We start from the raw sequence: 23,801 nt of genomic DNA, 5'->3' as shown, positions 1-23,801 counted from the left end.
CCAAGATGGCCAGCAAAGTCACTGATTGTCATTTTGCTCAGCATTTTTACCAAAACAGAAGGTGTTTTCTTTGACCATCACAAAAATTACAGCTTTCCTAGTAAAGCTGTATGACTAGAACCGGAAAAAAGAAACCTGGCCTCAGATTTTGGAATGACGTTTTTTCTGTTCATTTGCCCTACACTAGCATTCCTTACCTCATTTAAAGGAGAACTGTTGAAAAAGAAAATGGACTCAAATGATTTTCAGATGTGAATGATTTCCATGTAGTCATCTGGTCTAGGGACCAGTCACACTTTCTTTACAATCTCTTTAATGTCGTTAAGGCACCATGCTTCAATGGCATGGCCTCCCAGGCCATTCCACAGGAACTGCCTTGTTCAGGTCAATGGAATCAATCGTATTAACTCCTTGCAATGGTGTAGGTGCTAAATGAATCCCCTCTTGAATGAGAAATGTTATCTATGTGCCACAAAGGAAATGTTAGATTAATGGAATCCAATGATTGGAAAGGAATCAAGAGTCATTTATTTAAGGCCACGTTTCAGTCGTGGAGTCCTCCCTGATAATATTTGCCAAGTTCTCACAAGGTATAGGCTAGAAAACTTTTAATGATATCATTTATGTTCACGCATAAGAAATAAAAGTGTTTTTCAGCCATCACGTTCTATGACATTTTCCACGCCGCAGTCAATGAAATTCACCTTGATTTAAACTCAGCCTTTAAACTTTGGAAGAAGGCCTAGATGGAACCAAAAACCTGGGAGCTTTTCTCCCTACAAGGCTCTGAGTACATCAGGTTTCCTAAAGGTGTAGAATCTCTCAGTTAAGAAGTAGAAATTGATATGGATTCTGTCTTATCTATAATTTGTGATTTGAACAGTTCAGAGAAGGCTGCCATGGCCTCACAATTTCCATTCCATTCAAACTGCAAGGCTCAAAATCCCACCATTAAAGAATTTCTCATTTTGTCAAATTGAAGCCTTTAATTTTTTTCCTTACAAAATGGAACAGCTATGGAAAGGTGTATTACATAAAGTTGCTACAATTTACCATATTTGTATATTTTTTAAAGAATTTCTCCTTTCCAGAAATAACCTGCCAATATGTAAACAATCAAAATAAAAGAAACTAAAAGAAGAAGAGAAGATGAATCTGGAGAGAGAAGGTGTCTATTGAAAACACGGTGAACGGTAAATGGAAACGCCAGCGCTGCAGGGCTAGCCAGGTCTACATCCACTCTGAGCTGCCTGATGCCTTGAGCTAGTCCTTTCCTATACTCCACTAATTATAAACCAAGGGCACAGATCATGTCTTCAGGAGCTGTTGCTCAATTGTTCTCATCAACCTGTGGAATGATATGATATAACGCATAATAACTTGACAGTACTAAGTGGCATGTGTAATTCCCACCACTCACAGGGACTCAGCCATTGCTATGATCTGGGCCCCGCCTCTGTCTTTTGCTGGACTTCATCTCTGCAGTCGGTCAAATAGCAGGTTTTCATTAAGCATCTGCCATGTGCCAGGGACCAGGTAGAGTTTGGGTCAGGTTCCTGAAAGACAGAAAAGGACCCTGCCCCCATGAGGCTTAGACCCCAGAGAAGGGAGGGGACATTTAGAAAGGCATAGAAAGTCTATCCCAAGGACCACATTTCTCCTCTCCGCTAACCAGAATGTGGAGGAGGGTTCCCTGGGAGAAGGCCTGGAGGGCCACAGGAGTATTCCACATGGAGGGAACGGCATGCCAGCACCTGAGGCAGAAAATGCAAAAATGCTCTTGAGGAAATAGAAGAAATTCAGAAGGACTAGAACAGAGAGAGTAACTGGGAGTGGCACAAGGGATGAAGCTGGAAACCCAGATCGTGCAGGGCTTTGTATAGCCGGGATTTGAGAGCTTAGCTTAAGCAGAACACATAGCTATTAAATAACTGTAAACTAGCTGGTGACAAGATTAGAATTAATTTCTTTTTTAAAGTGTCACTCTGGGGCCGGCCCAGTGGCGCAGTGGTTAAGTTTGCACACTCCACTTCAGCAGCCTGGGGTTTGCCGGTTTGCATCCTGGGCATGGACCTACACATGGCTCATCAAACCATGCTGTGGCAGTGTCCCACACAGAAGAACTAGAAGGACCTACAACTAGAATATACAACTACGTACATACTGGGACTTTGGGGAGAAAAAGATAAATAAAGTGTCACTTTGGCTCCAATTTTCAAACTGAATTTAATAGTGCCAGACGGAAAGAGGAGGCAGGGAGGAGAGATTAGATTAGTCACCGAAGATGACAGCAGTGGCCTAAACCAAGAAAGTGACATTAGGGATAAAATGAACACATTTGTACATTTGAACGATTGAAAGTTTTATGATACAGAAAGTGAGAAAAGATGTAAGAATGAAGCCAAGGATTTTGAATACTGGGTGAAAGGTGGAGCCATATATTTAAAGGAAAGAGAAGGAGCAGCTTTGGAGCAGGAAGTGAAATCCGTGAATAACAATGGGCCTTCATTCAAGAGGAGGTGTTGTGTGGCTGTTTGGATTTAAGAGGTCTGTGGTTTAGACGAGAGATCTGGGCCCCAAATAAACATGTGGGAGAAGGTAGATGGATGGCATTTGAAGTCAATGGAAAAGACAAGCTCCCTTAGGGAGTGAGCAGAGGGCAGTAAAAAAGGAGTCCACTAAACCAAGTCCTGTGAACGTCAACAATTAAAGACTGAATTAACATAGGAAGGAAACAGTAGAGAAGAGGGAAATAACAAAAAAAACAAAAAAAAAGAACCACAAATTCTTGACATTAAGGCAATTTAGAAGCCAATGTGTTCATAGGTGGTGAGTACTCACCTGTTTAGAAAATTAGGGAGAGGTTAAGTTGAAGACTAAAAAGCATCCTTTGGATTTCGTGACATGGAAGTCATAGGCGAACGTGACAAGTTATGTGCAATTAATTAGCAGCTGTATGAAAATTTCACATCTTGAAGGAATATTGCACATCATTTTGTCCTCAAACTCTTTGGCAGATGAGGAAACAGGTTCAGGGCATTTAAGTAAACCTTCCAAGGTCACACAGCCATTGCATAGAGGAGCTGGGCTGGGATTCTCTCCCACGACTCTTTGCGTTATACCATGGTCACTGATATTTTCTTCTACTGACTTCTCAATTTAAATTTTTACTTAAAATGGACATAGGATTGCCCAAAATAATAACAATAGGGTTCAATCGCTTCGAAGAATAAAACTTTTTTTCTCTAAATATTGATAAGAGTTAGTAAAGTAAGATACTTCATTGCAAGAATTCCAGAAATGGGCTACATCAGAGTCCAGTGAAGAAGATGAGAGGTGTCCGGTCCAAGGACTATAGTGTCAGCCATGAGGAAGACATCTATCATTTTGACAATAAAAAACCCACCAAATGGCTGGGTTAAAATTACAAACAAACATACTGTAAAACATCATGTCAAAACAAAACAAAACAACAAAAAGCCCCAAATACCATCTTACAGTGGCATATCAGAAAGTATTTGAAAATAGTTACATGCCATTACTTTTTCACTTTGATCAGAAGAAAACAACAACGTGATTTTTTTTTTTATGTGTTAACAATGTACTCTCTCAGGCTAAGACCTTGTATTCCAAGCTGAAGCCTAGGGCAAAATTTTTATAGCTGAATTATAAATCCCTGAAAATAGACATTTATAATGGAAATTCTGGAAAGTCATACCTAATAGATTTGTACAACCTGGAGTCCCTCTAATGAAAAGGGGGCTCTGAGTCTTTCTTCCAAATAATTTTGCTAATAAGATTAAATGATGAAAGGATGTTCAGATGAAATATTTAAGATATACCCTTTTTGGGTACCAGTACATATTGCAGTAGGCCCTACATATTGAAAAACGTAAACAAAAGAATCTGTTACAGTTGGATAGAGGAATGTAAGATACGAAAAATTCTTTGGGGAAATGATGGATTATTAAGGTATGGACTATAATATCATCGTCAATCTATAAAACTTTTACAACCTAGTCTTATTTGCACAGAGATTACGTCCCCAAAGCTCAGTGCCAAAGACACATGTTAATAAGCTCACAACTTTTAATTAAGCAATATGTAAAAGTAGATTCCCATTAAGCAGTGATTTGTGGGCTAGTTCATTACAGTGGGCCCCAACCACCAGACACATATTCAATACAAATCAAGCAGTCTGCATATTATCCAGCTTAATGTGAGCCTACCAGTGATGTTTTATTGCCAGTTCAGGAGAGTGGTTCATAGAAAGTATTTTCCCCCAAAAGACTAGGACAGAGATCAAAACCTAATGACCCCATGGTGCTTGTTTAATGAAATGACTCATCTGCATTGTTTATTTGCATAACACAATAATTACTCATACAGTTAATTATCATACATTTGATTATCTGACCTGAGGGGTTAGAGTTTTTATTGTCATAAACCCGTAGAGGGCAGTCCTGGTAGTTGGTTTGGGTAGTTGGGAGCAAGATTAAATTCCCCTTCATTTCAGTGTGGTTGGGAAAGGAAGTGTTAAGGAATTAATGGTCTGGGGAGAATTGGTTAAGTGAAAAGAAAATGAGGCTGAATCTTTCCTCCATAAGGTAAATTCTCCAGGAATTAAAATGTTAATTCTAAAAATTAAAACAGTGGAATAATGGGTGGTAGAATATGGTTCATGATTGACAATATTTTTAGTGTAGAGAAGGGGACCAGACAGAGGGAAAAATTATTATATTCGACTGCATAGACAATAAAAACTCTCTACATAAAATATAATCACCAATATCTTCTAAACTAAACTAAGAAAACTAAATGATATATGATATCCTGAGAAGAAATATTTGAATTAGTCATTTAATCAATAACTCAGTTTACTCATTGAATAAATATTTATTCAACACTCATTGTGTGCCAGGCGTTTTATCAGATATATTAATGTAAAGTATATAAAAGTCTATATTAAAAGTCTATATGTTTATATATATCTAATAAAATGCCTGGCACACCAGTGAGTGTCTATACGTATATACCTAATGGTACATATATTCATCCAGAAAAAAATTCTTTACCAAATATCAAATTCTTATCCTTTGATTGTGCCTATTTTAGGCTTTCTATTCAATTCAACTGATTTATCTACTTATATCTGTGACACTAAAGTATTTTGATTAGTGCAGTCTTTAAATACTCTTTGAATTTTGTTTGCCCAGGGCTCCTTCACTTTTCTTTCCCCTCTATTTACTAATTATATATGCACTGCACGTTTATTGCAAAAAGATTAGAAAATGTAGATACACAGAAAAGAACGTCACCTAAAACACCACCACCAACAGATGACCAGTGTTAACAGTTGGTTTATATCCTTCTATAATTTTAAGGCAAATGTATGCATATATCTGTGTATGTAGATAGATTTTTATAAAAATATATTAGACAAATAATCTATGTACTTTCTTTAAAATACACTATAGATGTATTTCCAAGTCAATCATTATATAGTAGCAAAAATAATACTTTGTTTTCACTAAACAAGGGGTCAGTAATCTCTGGCTCATAGTCCAAATCTAGCTCAGCATCTGTTTTAATAAATAATGTTTTACCAGACCATAGCTACATTCATTCCTTTATACATTGTCTATGGCCAATTTTGTGCTATATTGAGAGTTGAGCAGTTGTGACAGAGACCGTATGGCCTATACAAGCTAGAAGGTTTGTCTGGTCCTTTTCAGAAAAAAATAGGAACCCCAACACTGAACCATTCTTTCTTAGGAAAACTACGTTCTAGGGTGCAGCATGTCTGGGACCGAAGGACTGAATTCTGGCCAATGAGACATGGGTAGAATTGATTTAGCCAATTCCAGAGTCGTGTGCAACCCCGCAGCTCTCTTTTCTTTCATTTCAGAAATATCAGATAAGAAGATGAGACAGAGGACTTCGAGTGAGTGGAAAATATCCTTTCGTGTATGGTATTGAGATTTCAATATTTATCTGTGCTTTTCAAGACCTGTAGAGAATTCCATTAAAAGAATGTAACTCTACTTTTTTTCACCAATCCTTTATTGTTGATATTTACATTATTTCTAGTGTTTTATGTATAAATAACTCAATGTGAAAAGTATTATACGTATTATTTCTGTACATATTCAACTCTTTCTTAGGATAATTACTTCATTGTGAAATTACTCGGTCAAAAGGCTTAAATTTCAACCCATCTGGTAGTAATTTATTTTGGATTTTTAATGTTTTCTGTAACAAATGATGAGTCAGTTATCCCAACAATATTTTTTGAGGATATTGCATCATTATTATATTATTCAGCCTTATTGAGGTATAATTGACAAAACTGTCTATATTTAAAGTGTACAAGTGATGATCTGACATGCTTATATTTTGTAAAATGATTATCACAAATCAGGTTAATTAACACGTCCATCACCTCACATAGTGACTTTTCAGTGTGTGGGTGTGTGTGGTGAGAATGCGTAAGGTCTATTCTCTTAGCATATTTTAAGTACACAATACACTATTAATGACTGTAGTGGCCATGTTGTACATTAGATGCCCAGAAATTAATCACTTTATAACTAAAGGCTAATGCCCTTTGACTCCATCTCATCCCTATCCCCAGGGCCTAGTACCCACCATTCTACTCTCTGTTTCTATGAATTCAACTTTTTAATTTTTTTTAGATTCCACATATAAGAAAGATCATACAGTATTTGTCTTTCTCTGTCTGGCTAATTTCACTTAGCATAATGTCCTCTAGGTTGATTCATGCTGTGGCAAATTTCAGCATTCTCTTCTTTTACAGCTGAATAATATTCCATTATTATATATATATATGACATATTCTTTATCCATTCATCTGTTTACAGAAACTTAGCTTATTTCCATATCTTGGCAATTGTGAATAATGCTGCACTAAACATAGGAGTGTAGATATTTCTTTGTGATACTGATTTCATTTCCTTTAGATATATACCCAGAAGAGGGATTTCTGGGCCATACGGTAGTCTCACTTTTAATTTTTTGAGAAACTTTTATACTGTTTTCCATCACGGCTGTGTCATTTTACATCCTTCCCAATAGTGTACAAGGGTTCTCTTTCTCTACAATATTGCCAACACATTTATCTGATTTCTTTCTTTCTTTTTTTTTTTGGCTGAGGAAGATTTGCCCTGAGCTAACATCTGTGCCAATCTTCCTCTACTTTGCATATGGGTTGCCGCCACAGCATGGCTGCTGACAAGTGGTGTAGGTCCACGCCAGGGAACAGAACCCAGGCTGCTGAGGTGGAGCATGCCGAACATAACCACTAAACCACAGGGCCAGCCCCTGATTTCTTTTTGATAAATGCCATTTTATCTTAACAGGTGTAAGGTAATACTTCATTGTGGTTTTGATCAGCATTTCCCTGTTGATTAGTGATGTTGAACACTTTTTCATGTGCCTGTTGGCTTTGTATATTTTCTTTGGAAAAATGTCTATTCAGGTTTTTTGCTCAAATTTTAAATTGAGTTATTTGGGGTTTTTTGCTATTGAGTTGTATGAATTCTTTGTATATTTTGGGTATTAGCCTCTTTTCAGATATATGGCTTTCAATTATTTCCTCCCATTCTATAGGTTTCTTTTTCACTTTGTTGATGGTTTCCTTTGCTGTGCAGAAACTTTTATGTTTGATATAGTCTCACTTGTTAACTTTACTTTTGTTGTTTGTGCTTTAGTGTTATATCCAAAAAATTATTGCCAAGACCAATGTTGGAGAGCTTTTACCCTACATTTTCTTCTAATACCATTATGGTATCAGATCTTATGTTTATGACTTTGATCCATTTTAAGTTAATTTTTGTGAGTGGTGTCAGACAGGGGTACAATTCATTTTCTGTGTATGTTTATCCAGTTTTCCCAACACAGTTTGTTGAAGAGACTATCCTTTAGCTATTGGTTGTTCATGTCAAATGTTAGTTGACCGTACACATGAAGGTTTAATTCTGGGCTTTCTATTGCATTCCGTTGGTCTATGTGTCTATGTTTATGACAGTATGATGCTATTTTAATTACTGTAGCTTTGTAGTATAGTTTGAAGTCACAAAGTGTGATGCCTCTAGCTTTGTTCTTTCTGAAGATTGCTTTGGCTATTTGGACTTTTTTGCAATTCTATATAAATTTTAGGATTGTTTTTTCTATTTCTGTGAAAAACAGCAATGAAATTTTGATCAAGATTGCAGTGAATCTATAGATCACTTTGGAAATACAGGCATTTTAACAACGATAATTCTTCTAATTCATGAACATGGGCTATCTTTCCATTTATTTCTGTCTTCCTCAATTTCTCTCATCAATGTCTTATAGTTTTCAACCTACGTGTCTTTCACTTCCTTGGTTGAATTTATTTTTAAACTTTTTATTGTTTTGGATGCTATTATAAATGGGATTGTTTTCTTAATTTCTCTTTCATATAGCTCATTGTTAGTGTAAAGAAACATAATTGATTTCTGTATATTTATTTTATATCCTGCAACTTTACTGAACTTGTTTATTAGTTAGAATAATTTTTGGTGGAGTTTTCTCTATATAAGATCATGTCATCTATAAACAGAGAAAATTTTACTTCTTACCTTCTTATTTAGATGACTCTTATTTCTTTTTCTTGCCTAATTCTCTGGCCAGACCTTCCAATATTATCTTGAATAAAAGTGGCAAGTATGGGCATTCTTATATTATTCCTGATTGTAAAGAAAGAGTTTTCAACTTTCCACCATTGAGTGGGCTTGTCGTATATGGCTGAGAGTTTTTACCATGAAAAGATGTTGAATCTTGTCAAAGGCTTTTTCTGAATCTATGGAGATGGTCATACGATTTTTATCTTTTATTTTATTAAATGTAGTGTATCATATTTATTGATTTGCATATGTTGAACCATCTTACATCCCAAGAATAAAACCCACTTGATCATGGTGTATGATCCGTTTAATGTACTGTTGAATTTGGTTTGCTAGTATTTCATTGAGGATTTTTGCAGCTATGTTCATCAGGTATATTGGTCCATAATTTTCTTTTCTTGTAGTGTCCTAGTCTGGTTTTGGTATTAGGGTAATGCTGGTCTTATAAAGTGAGTTTGGAAGTGTTCCCTACTCTTTAATTTTTTGGAAGCATTTGAGAAAGACTGATATTAATTCTTCTTTAAATGTTTGATAGAATTCACCAGTAAAACCATCAGATCCTGAGCTTTTCTTTCTTAGGACATTTTTGATTATTGATTCAATCTCCTTACTTATTATTGGTTTATTCAGGTTTTCTATTTATTCACGATTCAGTTTTGATATATTGCAAGTTTCTAGGAATTTAGTCATTCCTTATAGGTTGTCTACATTTTGGCATATAATTGTTCATAGTAGTCTCTTATGATCTTTTGTGTTTTTGTGGTATGAGTTGTAGTGTCCCCTCTTTCCTTTCTGATTTATTTGAGTCTCTTCTTTTTTTCTTAGACTACATAAAGTTTTGTCAATTTTGTTTATTTTTTCAAATAAACAAGCTCTTAGTTTTGTTGATCTTTTCTATTGTTTTCCTAGTCTCCATTTCACGAATTTGTTCTGTATTCTTTGTTATTTCCTTCCTTCTTCTAACTTTGGGCTCAGTTTTTTCTTCATTTTTCTAGTTCCTTGTGGTTTTATCTTATGTTTTTTTATTTGTGATCTTTTTCTTAATGTAGCTGTTTATTGCTATAAACTTCCCTCTTTGAACTGCTTTTGCTGTATCCCATAAGTTTTTGTCTCTTGTGTTCCTATTTTCATTTGTCTCAAGATATTTTATGTTTTTCTTTTTGAGTATTTATTTGACCCATTGGTTTTTCAGGAATGTGTTATTTAATTTCCACATATTTGTGAAATTTCCTGTTTTCCTCTTGTTTTGAATTTTAATTTTATACCACTGTGTTTGAAAAGGGTACTTGATATGATTTCAGTTTCCTTAAATTTGCTAAGACTTGTTTTGCGACCTAACATGATCTACTCTGGAGAATGTTCCACGTATGCTGGGGAAGAATGTGTATTCTGCTGCTGTTGGATGCATTGCTTTGTATGTGTTTGTTAGGGCCATTTGGTCCAAAATGTAGTTCCAGTCCCATGTTTCTGTATTGATTTTCTGTCTGGGTGATCTATCCATTGTTGAAATGGGGCATTAAAGTTCCCCACTATTACTGTATTGTTGTCTATTTCTTCTTTCAGATGTTAGTAGTTGCTTAATATATTTAAGTGCTCTGGTGTTGGATGCATATATATTTACCATTGTTAGATACTCTTGATGAATTGACCCCTCTATCATTATATAATAACCTCTTTTTCTCTTGTTACAGTTTTGACTTAAACTCTATTTTGTCTGATATAAGTATATCTACCTCTGCTCTCTTTTGGTTTCCATTTGCATGAAATATCTTTTCCATCTCTTCCCTCTGAGCCTGTGTGTGTCCTTAAAGCTGAAGTAAGTCTCTTGTATGCAGCATGTAATTGGTTCTTGTTTTTTAATCCATTTGGTGACTTTACGGCTTTTGATTGAAGAATTTAGTCCATTTACATTTAAAGTAATTATTGATAGGTAAGGACTTACTAATGCTATCTTATTAATTATTTTCTGGTTGTTTTGTAGTTCCCTGAGACTTTCTCCATCTTTTGCTGTCTTTTTTTGTGGGTTGATGACTTTCTGTAGTGGTATACTTTGATTCCTTTCACTTTTGTGAATCTACTGTAGGTTTTTGCTTTCTAGTTACTATGAAGTTCACATAAAACATCTTATAGATATGTAGATAAGAACAACATCAATTACATACAAAAAAATCTATCCTTCTACTTCCTCTCCACCCAGAATTTTTTGATGTCATAATTTATCTCTTTTTATATTGTGTATCTATTAACAAATTATTGTTGCTATAGTTATTATTAATACTTTTGTCATTTAAACACATCACCATACTACAGTATTAGAATATTCTGAATTTGAGTATATACTTACCTTTACCATTTTTTAGCATATTTTATATTTTTGTATGTTTTCTTGTTCCTAATTAACGTCCTTTGTTTCAGCTTGAAGAGTTCCTGTCAGTATTTTTTGTAAGACAGGTCTCATGATGATAAACTCCATCAGCTTAATTTTGTCTGGGAAAGTCTTTATCTCTCCTTCATTTCTGAAGGACAGCTTTGGCAGGTAAATTGTTCTTGCTTGACACTTTATTTTCTTTCATCACTTTGAATATATCATCCCATTCTCTTCTGGCCTGCAATGTTTCTGCCGATAAACTCACTGATAACTTTATGTGGTTCACTGGCATGTGACAATTTTTTTTGTCTTGCTGCTTCTATAATTCTCTCTTTGATTTTAGACAGTTTTAATATAATGTGTCTTGGAGAAGATATCTTTGAGTTGAATTTTTTTTGGAGAACTATGAGCTTCATGAACTTAGCTATCCAAATCTTTTCCAGATTTAGGAAGTTCTCAGTCATTAATTCTTTAAATAAACTTTCCACCCCTTCCTCCCTTTCTTCTTCTGGGACTACAATAGGCATAGATATTTTCACTTAATGATATCTCATAATTCATATAGGCTTTCTTTTTTCTTTGTTCTCCTCTTACTTGATCATTTCGAATGACCTGTCTCCTACATTATAGATCCTTTCTTTTGCTTGACCAAGTCTGTTGTAGATGGTCTCTATTGCATTTTTCATTTCATTTATTTTATTCTTCAGCAACAGATTTTCTGTTTGGTTCTTTCTATGATTTTTATCTCTCTGTCAATCTGTTTTTTGTTCATGTGTTGTTTTCCTGATTTTACTGAAACATCTTTCTGTGCTCTTTTAGGTCAATGAGCTTCCTCAAAACAACTATTTTGAGTTTTTATCAGGCAAATCAAAGATCTGTATTTCCTTGGGGTCAGTTACTGGAAAATTACTGTGCTGTTTTAATGGTCCTATGTTTCCTTAATTTTTCATGTTTCTTAAAATCTTGTATTGCTGTCTTTGCACTTGAAGAAGCAGTCACTTCCTCCAATGTTTACTCATTGATTTCAGGAGAGAAATACTTTCTGTCAGTCCTACTAGTGATTGTCAGACTTTCTTAGACTTTTCCTATGGATACACCTGCTCCACACTTCTTCCCTCATGGTGGGGGGAATTCTTAAGATTGTGTAACTTCTCTCGATCTTGCAAAGTCAGACCAGGTTCTGACAGCATCCCATTTGCTTTGCCTAGCATGGTGCTGAATGCTCAAATTTGTGTGCTTTTGCCCAATTCTGCAGAGTCAGGCCAACTTTTTACATATGCTCAATACCTATCTGCAAATGTTTACACTCTCCACTTTTGGGAGAGCACATATGAAGCCAACTACTCAGTTGTGCAGTACACCTCAGCATTCTGGCTGGGACGAGATGGAATTAAGCCTTTTTGGTAGCATCATGCACAGTAGGAGAAGCTGGGCACTCACTCACATGCTCTTACTTTCCCTGAGGGCCATATCACTGGCCAAGAGAGTCTCTCCTGGCACTGAGCCATGCTGCCTTGGGGGAAGGGTGATGCAGGTAAAGTGACATTGTTGCTCTGACCCTTTTAAATGCATCCAATCTTGGATTTTTTTTTTTTTTAAATCCAGCAATATGCTGGAACTTCTCCACTGAACCCTAGGACTTCCATAAAGGTATTCTCATCCATGAGTGATTGTCAAAATTGGTGTTCTTTGGATGCAAAAATGTTAGAAAAGTCCTATTCCATCTTTTTGCTAATATCACTCCTCTAAATCCTTCCAACATAATTTACTGAATCATTCTTCCCTTACCAAAATATTTGAATAGATAATAAATTCTATCAATAAGTTTCTTTTTCTTTTACTTTACTAATGTTATGCATTGTACTAATAAACTTACTAATGGTGAGTCGGTGTTCAGTGATTAACTCAACCTTAGTTAGGAACAGGATATTTTTCTTAATTTAGCACTTTACAAAACTTGTTAATATTTTCCTTTGGTCTGTAATTCTTGTGTATGTATGTTTGTATGTGTATGTACATTGTCATTTTTGGGTAGTCATCAGTCTTATATATACATATACAGCTTGCATAGACTTAAAATGTTTAGGAACTCATATTTTTCAGTTATTTAGAGTAACTTAAATAGTATGGAATTTATCAGTTCCTTAATGATTTTATTTAAATTAGTCAGAAATCCATCCAGCCCACGTGATTTTCTGGATGCTCTCCAAAATACTTCACAAATGTTTTTCATGTTTATTAATTTAAGCATTCAATCTCTCTAAAATAAATTAGATACTTAAAAAATTATTTATCCCATTGAATGATTTTTATTTATCACCACAGAGTTATGTATATTAAACTTTAATATTTTAACCTCTTCTCTATCTATGGTTATATCACTACTCTGATTACTAATGTTGCATGTTTGTAATTTTTTTGTCTTCTTTCTCAATCTTACCAGAAAATAAAACTAATATTGATCTTTTTCATTTAAAAAAATCATTAATATTAATTTCTGTTCTTATTTTCTAATGACTTTAAGCTTTATTTCTTTTTATATTTTTCTAGCTTTTTGATTTTTATGTTTTTAAATAGCAAAAATACTTCTATCTGAATACAGTTGTGGCCATATCACATAAATTTTCGTAATCAGTGTTCTAATTGCTATATTATCATTAACTTCTTAATAGCTTATGAAAAAGTTATTCTTTGTTGGCTCACATGTAATTTTAAAAGTTCCTCAACATACACCCTTGAATATAAGCTTCCGTAATTTTTAAATCGTTTTTGTGCATTATTATCTGAATGTGTATTGTGCGATTTCTGTTGTGTGTGATTTAGTAATTTTTTGTTGTTGTTGTTGAGGAATCCTAATGTATGACATATTCTTATAAATGTATCATGAGCACAGAAAAATATGATTTTGTATTGACATTTATAAAACATTAACATTCGTCTACATAAATTATCTTGATTTATTGTATTATCCATGTTATCTATATTAATAGATACCTGGAAGTTTGTCATAAATACACTCAATGCCTTTTTAAAAATATAGGTTTCCAGCACCCACTCATGCTCTCCAAGATTATTTATTAAAAACCTGCCACATGACTCATAAAGAAGTTGGGTTTTCTTGTCTATCTGCCTTAATTTTGGTTTCGTTTTGGTTGTTTTACTTCTACTTTACCTGTACATATTTTTCCTAACAGCCGATATAAGATTTTCTCCTAGGGAGAATTTTTGGTGAGCAAATGCTTTTAAAATCCTGTTCAGCATTTGGTTCTCCAGCGGCTGTGCCTGTGTGAAAGCCTATAGTTGTGAAAAACAAAAACACTTAAATTGATCTGCATATGAAATAATGCAAGATTTAGGGGCTATGGGACTACGAAAAAAAGGCCATCAGATTTGGAAAACTCTCTAGTGGGTGGTTGTGAGATGCAATTTTTAAATAGAGGGGTCAATGTTAGCTTCCAGTGAGAAGGTGTCATTTAAGTAAAGACAAGAAAAAGATGAAAGAGTTAGCCATGTCGACCTCTGGAGGAATGTAGCAGTGTGGATTTCAGCTTTAACAGAAAGTCTGGAATGACCTTCCAGCCTGAAAGAAAAGGTACTTTTGGGAAATAGGAAAAATTGGGATGATACAGCATAGTGAAATTCACTAAAGGCAAGTGTATGTGTGAAGGAAATAAGGAGAGGCAATGACTCAGCTGATTGAGTGTGACTTGAGGTCATTGTGGGAACTCTGCCTTTTATGCTGACCTAATGGAGAGTTTGAGCAAAGGAGTCATATAATCTGAACTATTTTAAAAGCATCACATTAGCCAATGCATTGAGAATGGATCAAAGGGAGGTGATAGTAAAGGCAGGGAAATAAGTAAGGAGACTATTGCAGAAATCCAAGAGAGCAACAATAGTGGCTCAGATTGGGGCTGTGGCAGAGAATTGGGTGATAAGTAGTCAGAATCTGGGTGGATTTTCAAAGCATATCCAATAGAGTTCCTGCGTGTTGACCTGGCGTCAAGAGGAGCTGTTAGAGTCAGGACAAATCTTCACATCTGACCCAGCCCCTCATGACTGTGCTCCCATCTTCTTGTGACCACGTAGCTTGCTTTGATTCTGTGAGCAGAAGGGACATGTTTCGTGTCTTCCTGGAAGCTTCAAGAGCCTGTCATGCTGCCTCATATTTCTGTTTATCTCTGCCATGACACTGGGCAGTGTTCTAGAAAGTGGTTACTTGATCAACCTGAGCACGGAGTGAGAATGATGACAATATTGTGCAGAATCCCTGGGAGACATGTGATGGATGTACCGCAGGTGCAAGAAATAACCTTTCTTTTTTAAACTAGCAATTGTTGCCAGCAATAACTTGAGAGTTATAATATACCTAATGAGCTTATATTCTAGGATCTGAACAGATGGAAAAAATGAAATATTAGTAGCATGAAGGGGCTGAAAAATTAGGATATTTTTAAGGTTGCAAGAGGTAACTGCTTTTCACCACCTACCAGTACAAAGCAAATTTGAGAATGTCTTTCAGCAAAGAAAGCCTTTTGGCAAGAATCGAGTCAATGGTAAGTCCCTCACTCCCACTGTTACTACCTCTGGGTAGATTATGATGGTACTCCATTAATTTAGCAGAAAATAGCACAGGAAAAAGCTGTAGTTTTCCTACCAATGCTTAATAAGCTCAGGGCACCTGCAATTAAGTCATGTCTCAAAAAGAACTGGAAATATGTCTATTGGTACATGGTACTGACTGGAATCAAATAAGTAAAAAAGCTGCATAAGTTTTTGAAACAGTTGTACTCAAAAGGAGCCACTAACCTCAACTAAAAGAAACTGTGATTGTTTGAGACTTAAAACAACTCTAACGCCCCAAGGACCAAGAAGCAGTTTGACAAAGCTGCTTAGACTCCAAAAGGGGCATATTCTCTAAAGCTTCCTCCGGATGTAACTATAGAAGATAATGTCAAAGGAAGGAGCTCCCAGAGATGGAGCCAAGAGTCATACAGAAGAGCAAACTGGGGGAACTTACCTCATGAAGGACAATTGAAGCCTAATCAATAATTATTCCCTATAACCAAAGGAGTAGACCTGCCCAGCTTCCTGTGGGGTTTCAAAATGGCTCTGGACCAGTGATTGCCATGTCTTTTTTTGAATCAAAGTATCTACTGTGGTTCTCTGTCTCTGTTCCATCATCATATATTGGGTGCATGGGGTACTTAATAACTTAACTTTCTTATGTTTATAGATTTCTTTTTTTTTTTTCCTTAGGAAGATGAGCCCTGAGCTAAATGCTGCCAATCCTCCTCTTTTTGCTGAGAAAGACTGGCCTGAGCCAACATCTGTGCCCATCTTCCTCTACTCTACATGTGGGATGCTACTACAGCATGGCCCGCCAAGCAGTGCCATGTCCACACCCGGGATCCGAACCAGCGAACCCCAGTCTGCCAAAGAAGAATGTGCAAACTTAACCACTGTGCCACCAGGCCGGCCCCGTGTTTACAGATTTCTTGATCAACTGTAGCTATCTTCACACCTAATAAAGAGACTCCCTGGTATCACCTCTCCCTATTGTGCATCATCAGTCATCTTTATTTATTGTTATGAAAAATTTCAAACATATTCAAGAGTAGGAAAATATAGTATCTAATGAATTCTCATGTATCTATTACTTAGGTCCAATATTCCTCCTCATATTGTGCTCTCTTCTCTTCATATTCAGTCTTCCCATGTTAATAGCAAGTCTTTCTTAGTAGTGTGCAATTTTATCATAAGTTGCCCCTGCTACATTAATTAATGGAATCTGATACTAGCATGAGAATAGACAATAAATCAATGGAATGACAACACTTTCAAGGAAAAAATATATAACCTACATGTGCTTATTATATAATAAAAGTGGGATTTCAAAATATGAGAAAGGACAAACTATTAATACACTATGTTAAGACAACAGGGAACAAACTTTACAGATTAAATTAGATAAAAATGTAGAATTTCTAAATGCCAAGATATATATTAAAGCAAATTAACAACTTATGGCCCTGGTATAGTTTGGTGAAATCACTATATACAAAGTTTCACTGCACTTAATATATAAAGAGCTATTATAAATCAATAAGAAAATAGGAGTTCCAACAGTGAAACTATAAATTTTCAATAACCACGCAACATAACATTTATAGTAAAACATTTTTCACCTTTTCAGTAGGAAAGTATTTTTACAATTAATGTCCATTATTGGTAACAGTCTGGAGAAAGATTTTATCTAATTACCATTTATGGTTGAAGTGGAAATTGGTATAATATTTCTGAAATAAAATTAATATATATTAAAATTTAAAATGAGCTAGCCATTAATTTAATAATCTTATTTCTAGAAATTTATTCTTTCTTTCCTTTCATCTTTCCATTTCTTCTTTCCCTACCCCTTTCTTCATTTTTATTTCTTTTCTTGTTTCCTTCATTATTTGCTTAGCCAATCTCAATAGCTAATATGTTCCCTTCATCATCTCTGTTATTCCTCATGACAACCCTGTGAAGTGGACAGTGATATAATCCCACATGAGAGGTTTGTTGGAACTACATTTGATGCCTCATGAAGCGGGATTGTTAAGAAAACCATGCTACATATACACATCAAGCATAGAATTCGTTGAATAACTGAGGCAGGGCAACCAAGACCATTCAAAGAAAGGCTGAACTGAAAGTATATAGTCAGCCTCGGAAGAAAAAGAACCTTAGGTGCATTACCTAATAGTAATTTATCTTTTGGAGCTCAGCTGATGCCCTGTTAAGCTGTCTTTCTGACCAAACAGCTGTCAACATCCCATGGGGTCAGCTTAGGACCAGGTGAGCATTGTGAGGAAGGCCCTCTCCAGGAATGAAGTGGATAGAGTGCATCAGATATTCGGATATTGAAGATATTCTCTCCAATCATGCAATCCCAAAACCACGTATACTAATTATATTATTGGATTAGCAAGTACTATTTGACATCTCTCAGTGACGTTGAGTAATTTGTCCAAGGTCACATAGCTAGTAGGTTATGGAGCAGGATTTCAGCCTGGATGAAACTCCAGAGCCCCAGCATTTAACCACCATGCTGTACTCTCTCATTCATTCATTCATCCATCCATTGATCATACATTTACTGAGTTCTTATTATGACACAGACATTGGAGAAATTATCCTTAAGGAATTTACATTACTTTAGGAAAGATTTCCTGCTCCTCTCAGGGTTTCAATAAAGTCAGAAAATCAATAAGAGAAAGGCCACTAAATTCCAATCTATCCTGATGCTTCACATGTCCTCAGGTCCAAGATCAAGCAGACCCTCCATCTACCAGGTCTCTGTGTTCATGACACAAGACCAATGGCTCACTGTGTAACACAGATATTTGATCCTATTTAAAGCATTGCAGACATTGGTAGAATAAGTAAAACTTCAATATATTTCTGTAGGGCGGCGGAACTTTTCCTGCATCCCTGGAGGGAGTGTCCAATGTTACCTTCTTCACCCTTGAGTCTATCTGTTCTCCCCACCCGCAACTCCTCATTAGTCACAGAAAGGAAAACATGTGTAAATGCACGGTATTCAAAAGAAAAGAATTTGGATTAAGAAAAAAGACAAGACTTACTTTATTTCACTCAGTCAACTACTATTTAGTTAGGACCTACCATTTGCCAGGGCTCTGAGCTGCTATAGCAGCTTTTCACAAAAGTCTCAAACTCAGTAATAGCTGTTTTGAAGCTATTGGAAGGAATTCCTAGTAGTAAGAGTTCTCATCTGGAGTGTGATTTTCTCATCCCTAGCGGGGTTTAAGATTAAGATGGATGGTCAACTGATGTAGTGGAAGGGATTTGTGCTTCGCATAGGAAGTTGAACTAGATAACATTGTGTGTGGGTATGTGTAAGTGAATTCTTAGTGACTAAAGTAAAGAGAAAAGGTCATTTTGGAAACATCTTGAATAAGCATATATAAACTGAAAAGGCCATAGTGCCATCAAGGCTTTTTCCTTCACTTATCCAAGCATTATCAGTTGATTTATTTAATAAAACTGAGGACCAAGAAAGACTGGAAATACAGCTTCCAATAGAAGGCTCTCACGCTGTGATTGTTGAAGTGGTAAGTAATTTGCTTTTAACGCTAGCACATACCGCTTAGCACTATATTTAACTGAAGGATGAAAAGCACTCATTTTTCATCCACTTGCTTAACTGACACTTAGTGTAATCTATCTATTGTCACTGAGCTTAATATAAAGAACATTTAATAGATCTCACTTTTAAATTTATAGCAAGCATCTAAATTTTTAATTCCTTCTTATTTATATTTTTATTCCTTAATAGAATTTAATTTCAAATTGATAATCTATTTAGGCAATATGAGCACAGTGGGTACTAACAAAAAAGATCTACCAAAAGGACATTTTTAATGTATAGTTTTCAATTATAACCATATTTTGCAGTGTCTCTTATGTCTATATGAGAAAATGTATCAATCTGAATGACACAAGTCAATTAGTAACTAAAAAATATAATACTAGAAATGAATTACCAATTAAATCATTGAGAAAATATGAGTTTATAAGCAAAGCAATTGTTTTACTAATAGACTTTTGAAAAATAATTATTAGCATTATAAATTATCCTCATTATACTGAGAAAAACTAATGATTGAATACACAGTGAATATATAAATATATATCTTGAATTTTGAAATAACTGTGTATAAATATGTGTACACTGATAAGGGGATATTATACTGGGGACTCGTGTTAGAACTCTGTTAGAAGCATTTGTTTACAAAGACCACCCCGTCTCTCCTTACCTGTGGAATTATTATTTGCAGAAGTGCTATAATAGGGCCATATAAAATGAGAGGAATTGATTGTAAGGATAAAAAGTTCATTTTTTCTTTTTCTATTTTTCTCTTAAGAACCTCACCATACATGTACATCCAAAAAAATCTAAATAAATAGGTCATTTCAATGCCAATGCAAATGTGGTATTTACTTCAGAAGTGAGACAATACCAAAATCTTATTTCAATTTTGGACTGAGTTACAGCGCTGAGCCCAGGAACATTAGAAAGGTCCTTTTCAACAAAAAGAGAGAACTCTTGAAAAATCGTGTTAGCAAACCTCTACCCACCATACTTATATACACATATGTATGTCTATCTAATGTCGAGAAAGTCTTAGACTAACTCATATGTTGAATCAGTTACTTTATACTTAATGCTCAGTAGATAAGTTCAACGGCAAGGAAAACAAATATAACACAACAAAAGTAACAAAACACTCTATAGACTAGCACTTTAAAATACTGAACAACTCATGCTTTGCACTAATGTAGCAGGAGACTCCTTAGATTAGGAAATGTGCTACGGCCATGGGCATCCTTCAGGGGCCAGAAAATATTGTTTTTTTAATTTATCCTCATCCTTCCATTGGAGCCACCAATTCCTAAAGGAAACACACAAAAAAAGAAAAATATCAATTGACTGATGATCTCTGTATTGTTCATTCAATTCACTGTCGTGTAGTACGTTAAATATAAAGTTAAGTGAAACTTGGCCTATCAGTTTATTCTTTCATCCAACAAAAATTTATTGAGCACTTACTAGTTCAAAGGATAGTATTAAGGCCTGGGAAGGGTCACAGTAAATAAAGCAGATGATCCCTTCCCTTATAGAGCTTAAACTTTAGTGAGGGAAGTATGATAAAAGTGACAACCCTACAAAATAGATAGGTATTTTTATTGATTCAGTTAAGCAAATGACAGCTAAGTAAAAAAACTTCTATATCACTTATTCAACTAAATTTGCTTTATCCATTTGACCCAATAATTTAATGAAATACAGCTTAAGATGCAGAAATCTACTCAGGTATACATATACAGTTATTCCTTCTCAGTGTATTTTGGGATGATACCGGTCTATCATAGAATTTGTTTTATGGTATCTGGCCCCATTTCTTTTTAGCCTTCTTTATACTATAAATGAGAACATAATAAAGACATGGCCCAAATCTGCACCCCTTCTCCTTCACACCATCTTTCGAACGGTAAATATTTATTGAGCCCCTGCATAGTGTCAAGCACTATTCTAAGCTCTGTTAATAGGAAGACACATTTGAAAAATTCTCTGCACGGGTAACTAAAGGCAAAAGCATGTAATTAGAATACAAAACTGTTTAGTGAAAGTGGAGGTAAGTGCCTGGTGGTCAAAGCTATGAGTAATTATACTTGTAAGAGTGGAGGTGAGGAAGGAAAGAAGTCAGTGATGGCGACATTCAAATATCATCTTGAAGGAAGAGTCTAGCTGCCTGAGGTGTGTAGGTGCAATAGTTTAAGCTATTAAAAGATGTTTAGTATGTTTATTAGTTTCTGTAAAGTTGAGATCTGTTGACAGCTTTTCGTGTATGTTGATCGGCCATCAATAACAATAGAGGATGAAAAGTATAGACAGTACATACATATGCTAATTTCCACCGAGAGGGAACATCTAGCATAACCCTGAATACAAATGTCTTATGTTAGACTGGAGATGTCATAATACACAATGAATAAATGCGGGGATTGAAAAATCACCAGGATCGGGTATGTTCACATGCTTTTTAGTTACAGGTATCAATTTTGATCCCTGTAATAAACATTGCCTTCCGATTGGGAGAAGCGGCTAAAACATCCGCTCACCCTTCCTTAAAGGTGCAGAAGAAGATCAGAGGGAGGGCCTAGATAGCCACTGTATGTATTGCTCTATAATGAGGACAAAGGATTCTTAATGGCACAGGATTTTTTATGACCCATCGACCCTCTGACTGTTCATTGTCCATTTGTGATCATAAATCCTACTCCAAACCTTCAGTTGAAAGAGAGGAGGGCAAGGGAGTAAAGAGAAAAAGGGATAATATAAGAACTGGAAAGGGGAGCATGCTGCTTTGATCCCTTTAGGAAGAGTTGAGCTATATGCAAGGAGTCCAGATCTGAGCCAGCCAGTTTGGAGCTAGTTGTTGTTATTTAGAATACAAAATATATGCTCTGCAAAACGACTCATTCAAGTGACTTGATGCTTTTATTGCTATTTAATTTTTCCATATTTTTCCTTGAAGTTTCTTCTGGAAAAAAAAGGGAAAATTTCTAGCTAAGTGAAAGGCAGAGGGGATTTATGTAAGGTATGTTATAGCATCTTCTAGCCATTTCCCTGATTCCCTCCAAATGAAAGAGTGCCGCTGTAAAAGAATGTGAAAAATGGTATCCTATCCCTGTTCAAATTCCGCCATAGCCAGATAGCTCTTTCTGAGCTAACGAAGATTAGCAGGATTCTACACTCTCTGAAAACATACATGGATGATCATGACTTCCAGCTGTGGTTTCCAGTACCGGTTACTGACTTTTAGTAAAGTATGTACTATAAGGCAGGAGAATGAAACGAAAGTTGGACTTTGTCTTCTCACCACGACTTGTGCACCACGGTGAAGCTTTAAGAAAACAAGAAGGTAACAGCACCTGATGGCTCCTTCTTAGTTGATGCACTCACGTACAACAATGAGCTGAATATTTAATCAGTGGGAAAAGTACCTGTTTATTTCAATGGGTTCTTTTCATTTCTCTTGATTTAATATCAAAGGAGTCTTCCAGTGTACCGTCCATTTCACTTACATGCTCCTGGATAGCTGCGACCAGTTCACTGGGGATAAACTTCAAGCTGCTGATATCACCAAAAACCTGAAAAGTGGTGATAAAATGGCACATATTAACTTACTATGTTTCAAAGAAATATTTAGGTGGAATGAACCAAAGCTACAATTTTTTTTCCTGCTTTTTCTCTGAAGATATTACAGCTTGGAAATACCCTGAAATGCCATATTGTTGACCTAATTCTACAGTTGAACAGAAGCTTAAAATTTAGGTTTTATGGTTTGGTTCCATTTCTGACTTTAACAATAATTTTACAACACACCAAAAATACGAATTAAAATTTGTATAATATTTACTAATATGGAACATAGGGTCTTAATTAGCAACTAAGACATACTTGAAGAGTGAATTATCCTAATTCTATGAAACCAAAGAATGCCAAAATCAAATACAAGACTCAGATTTTCTTTTTTACCTTTAATAACTTTTGTGTGATGAAGTGGATTAAAAAAAAAACTGTTGGGAGAAAATACAGGATGACATTCCTTTTAGTAGGAACTCATCTGTACACACAAGACTAATTATCTTTGGACACAACTAGCAACCATGCCAATATCCTGTTTCATTCGTCACACACAGTTTGGGTTTATTCCTGGGATGTTTACAATAATCATCAATTTCACTGACTTCAGAAGTCTCGCCTACATCTTGCAGGTATCTAACATTTCCAAGCATTCTGCTGGAGAATTTTTTCCCCCAGAACGAATGGCCTCTTGAACTGGAGGTTATCCTGATGAGAAAGACAGGAAACAACACTACATCTACATTGGCAAACTGCGTGCATTTCTCTGGATAGCAAAGAAGAAATCTGCTTATCTGACAAGCTCTTCTTTTGGTTACAGAGCCATTTTCTCTTTATAGAACTACTCTTCCATCTCCTAATGGGGCTATAAATCATACAGCTAGCCAATCAGAAAGCCTCTTTCCGGGGGGTGGGGAGCAAATGAGAGAAGAGTACAGATTAGGATACTGGAAAAGAAAATCTCCTTCCAAGATAACAAGTACTAGGAACGATAAAAGCCTGGAGGTATGGACCATATGAAAAATAAAAATACCCAAGAATGAAGCCA

The 23,801-nt window shown here is 35.5% G+C and overlaps 1 protein-coding gene across 1 annotated transcript in view; it reads right to left on the bottom strand.

Annotated features, from left to right (window-relative positions):
* Positions 1 to 19,649: 19,649 nt before the first annotated feature.
* LOC124227108 (uncharacterized) overlaps positions 19,650 to 23,801 on the bottom strand; it is a 444,749-nt gene continuing 440,597 nt past the window's right edge. The window contains exons 23-24 of the mRNA XM_046641003.1: positions 22,612 to 22,758; positions 19,650 to 20,495 (exon numbers count right to left, since the gene is read on the bottom strand). Coding sequence (XP_046496959.1) covers positions 22,621 to 22,758 — 138 coding nt within the window. The 3' untranslated portion in view covers positions 19,650 to 20,495; positions 22,612 to 22,620. The remainder of the gene's footprint in view (positions 20,496 to 22,611; positions 22,759 to 23,801) is intronic.

This window comes from Equus quagga, chromosome 15 (assembly GCF_021613505.1).
Source record: "Equus quagga isolate Etosha38 chromosome 15, UCLA_HA_Equagga_1.0, whole genome shotgun sequence".
Classification (NCBI taxonomy): Eukaryota; Metazoa; Chordata; class Mammalia; order Perissodactyla; family Equidae; genus Equus; species Equus quagga.
This window is presented reverse-complemented; position numbering and strand designations above follow the sequence as displayed.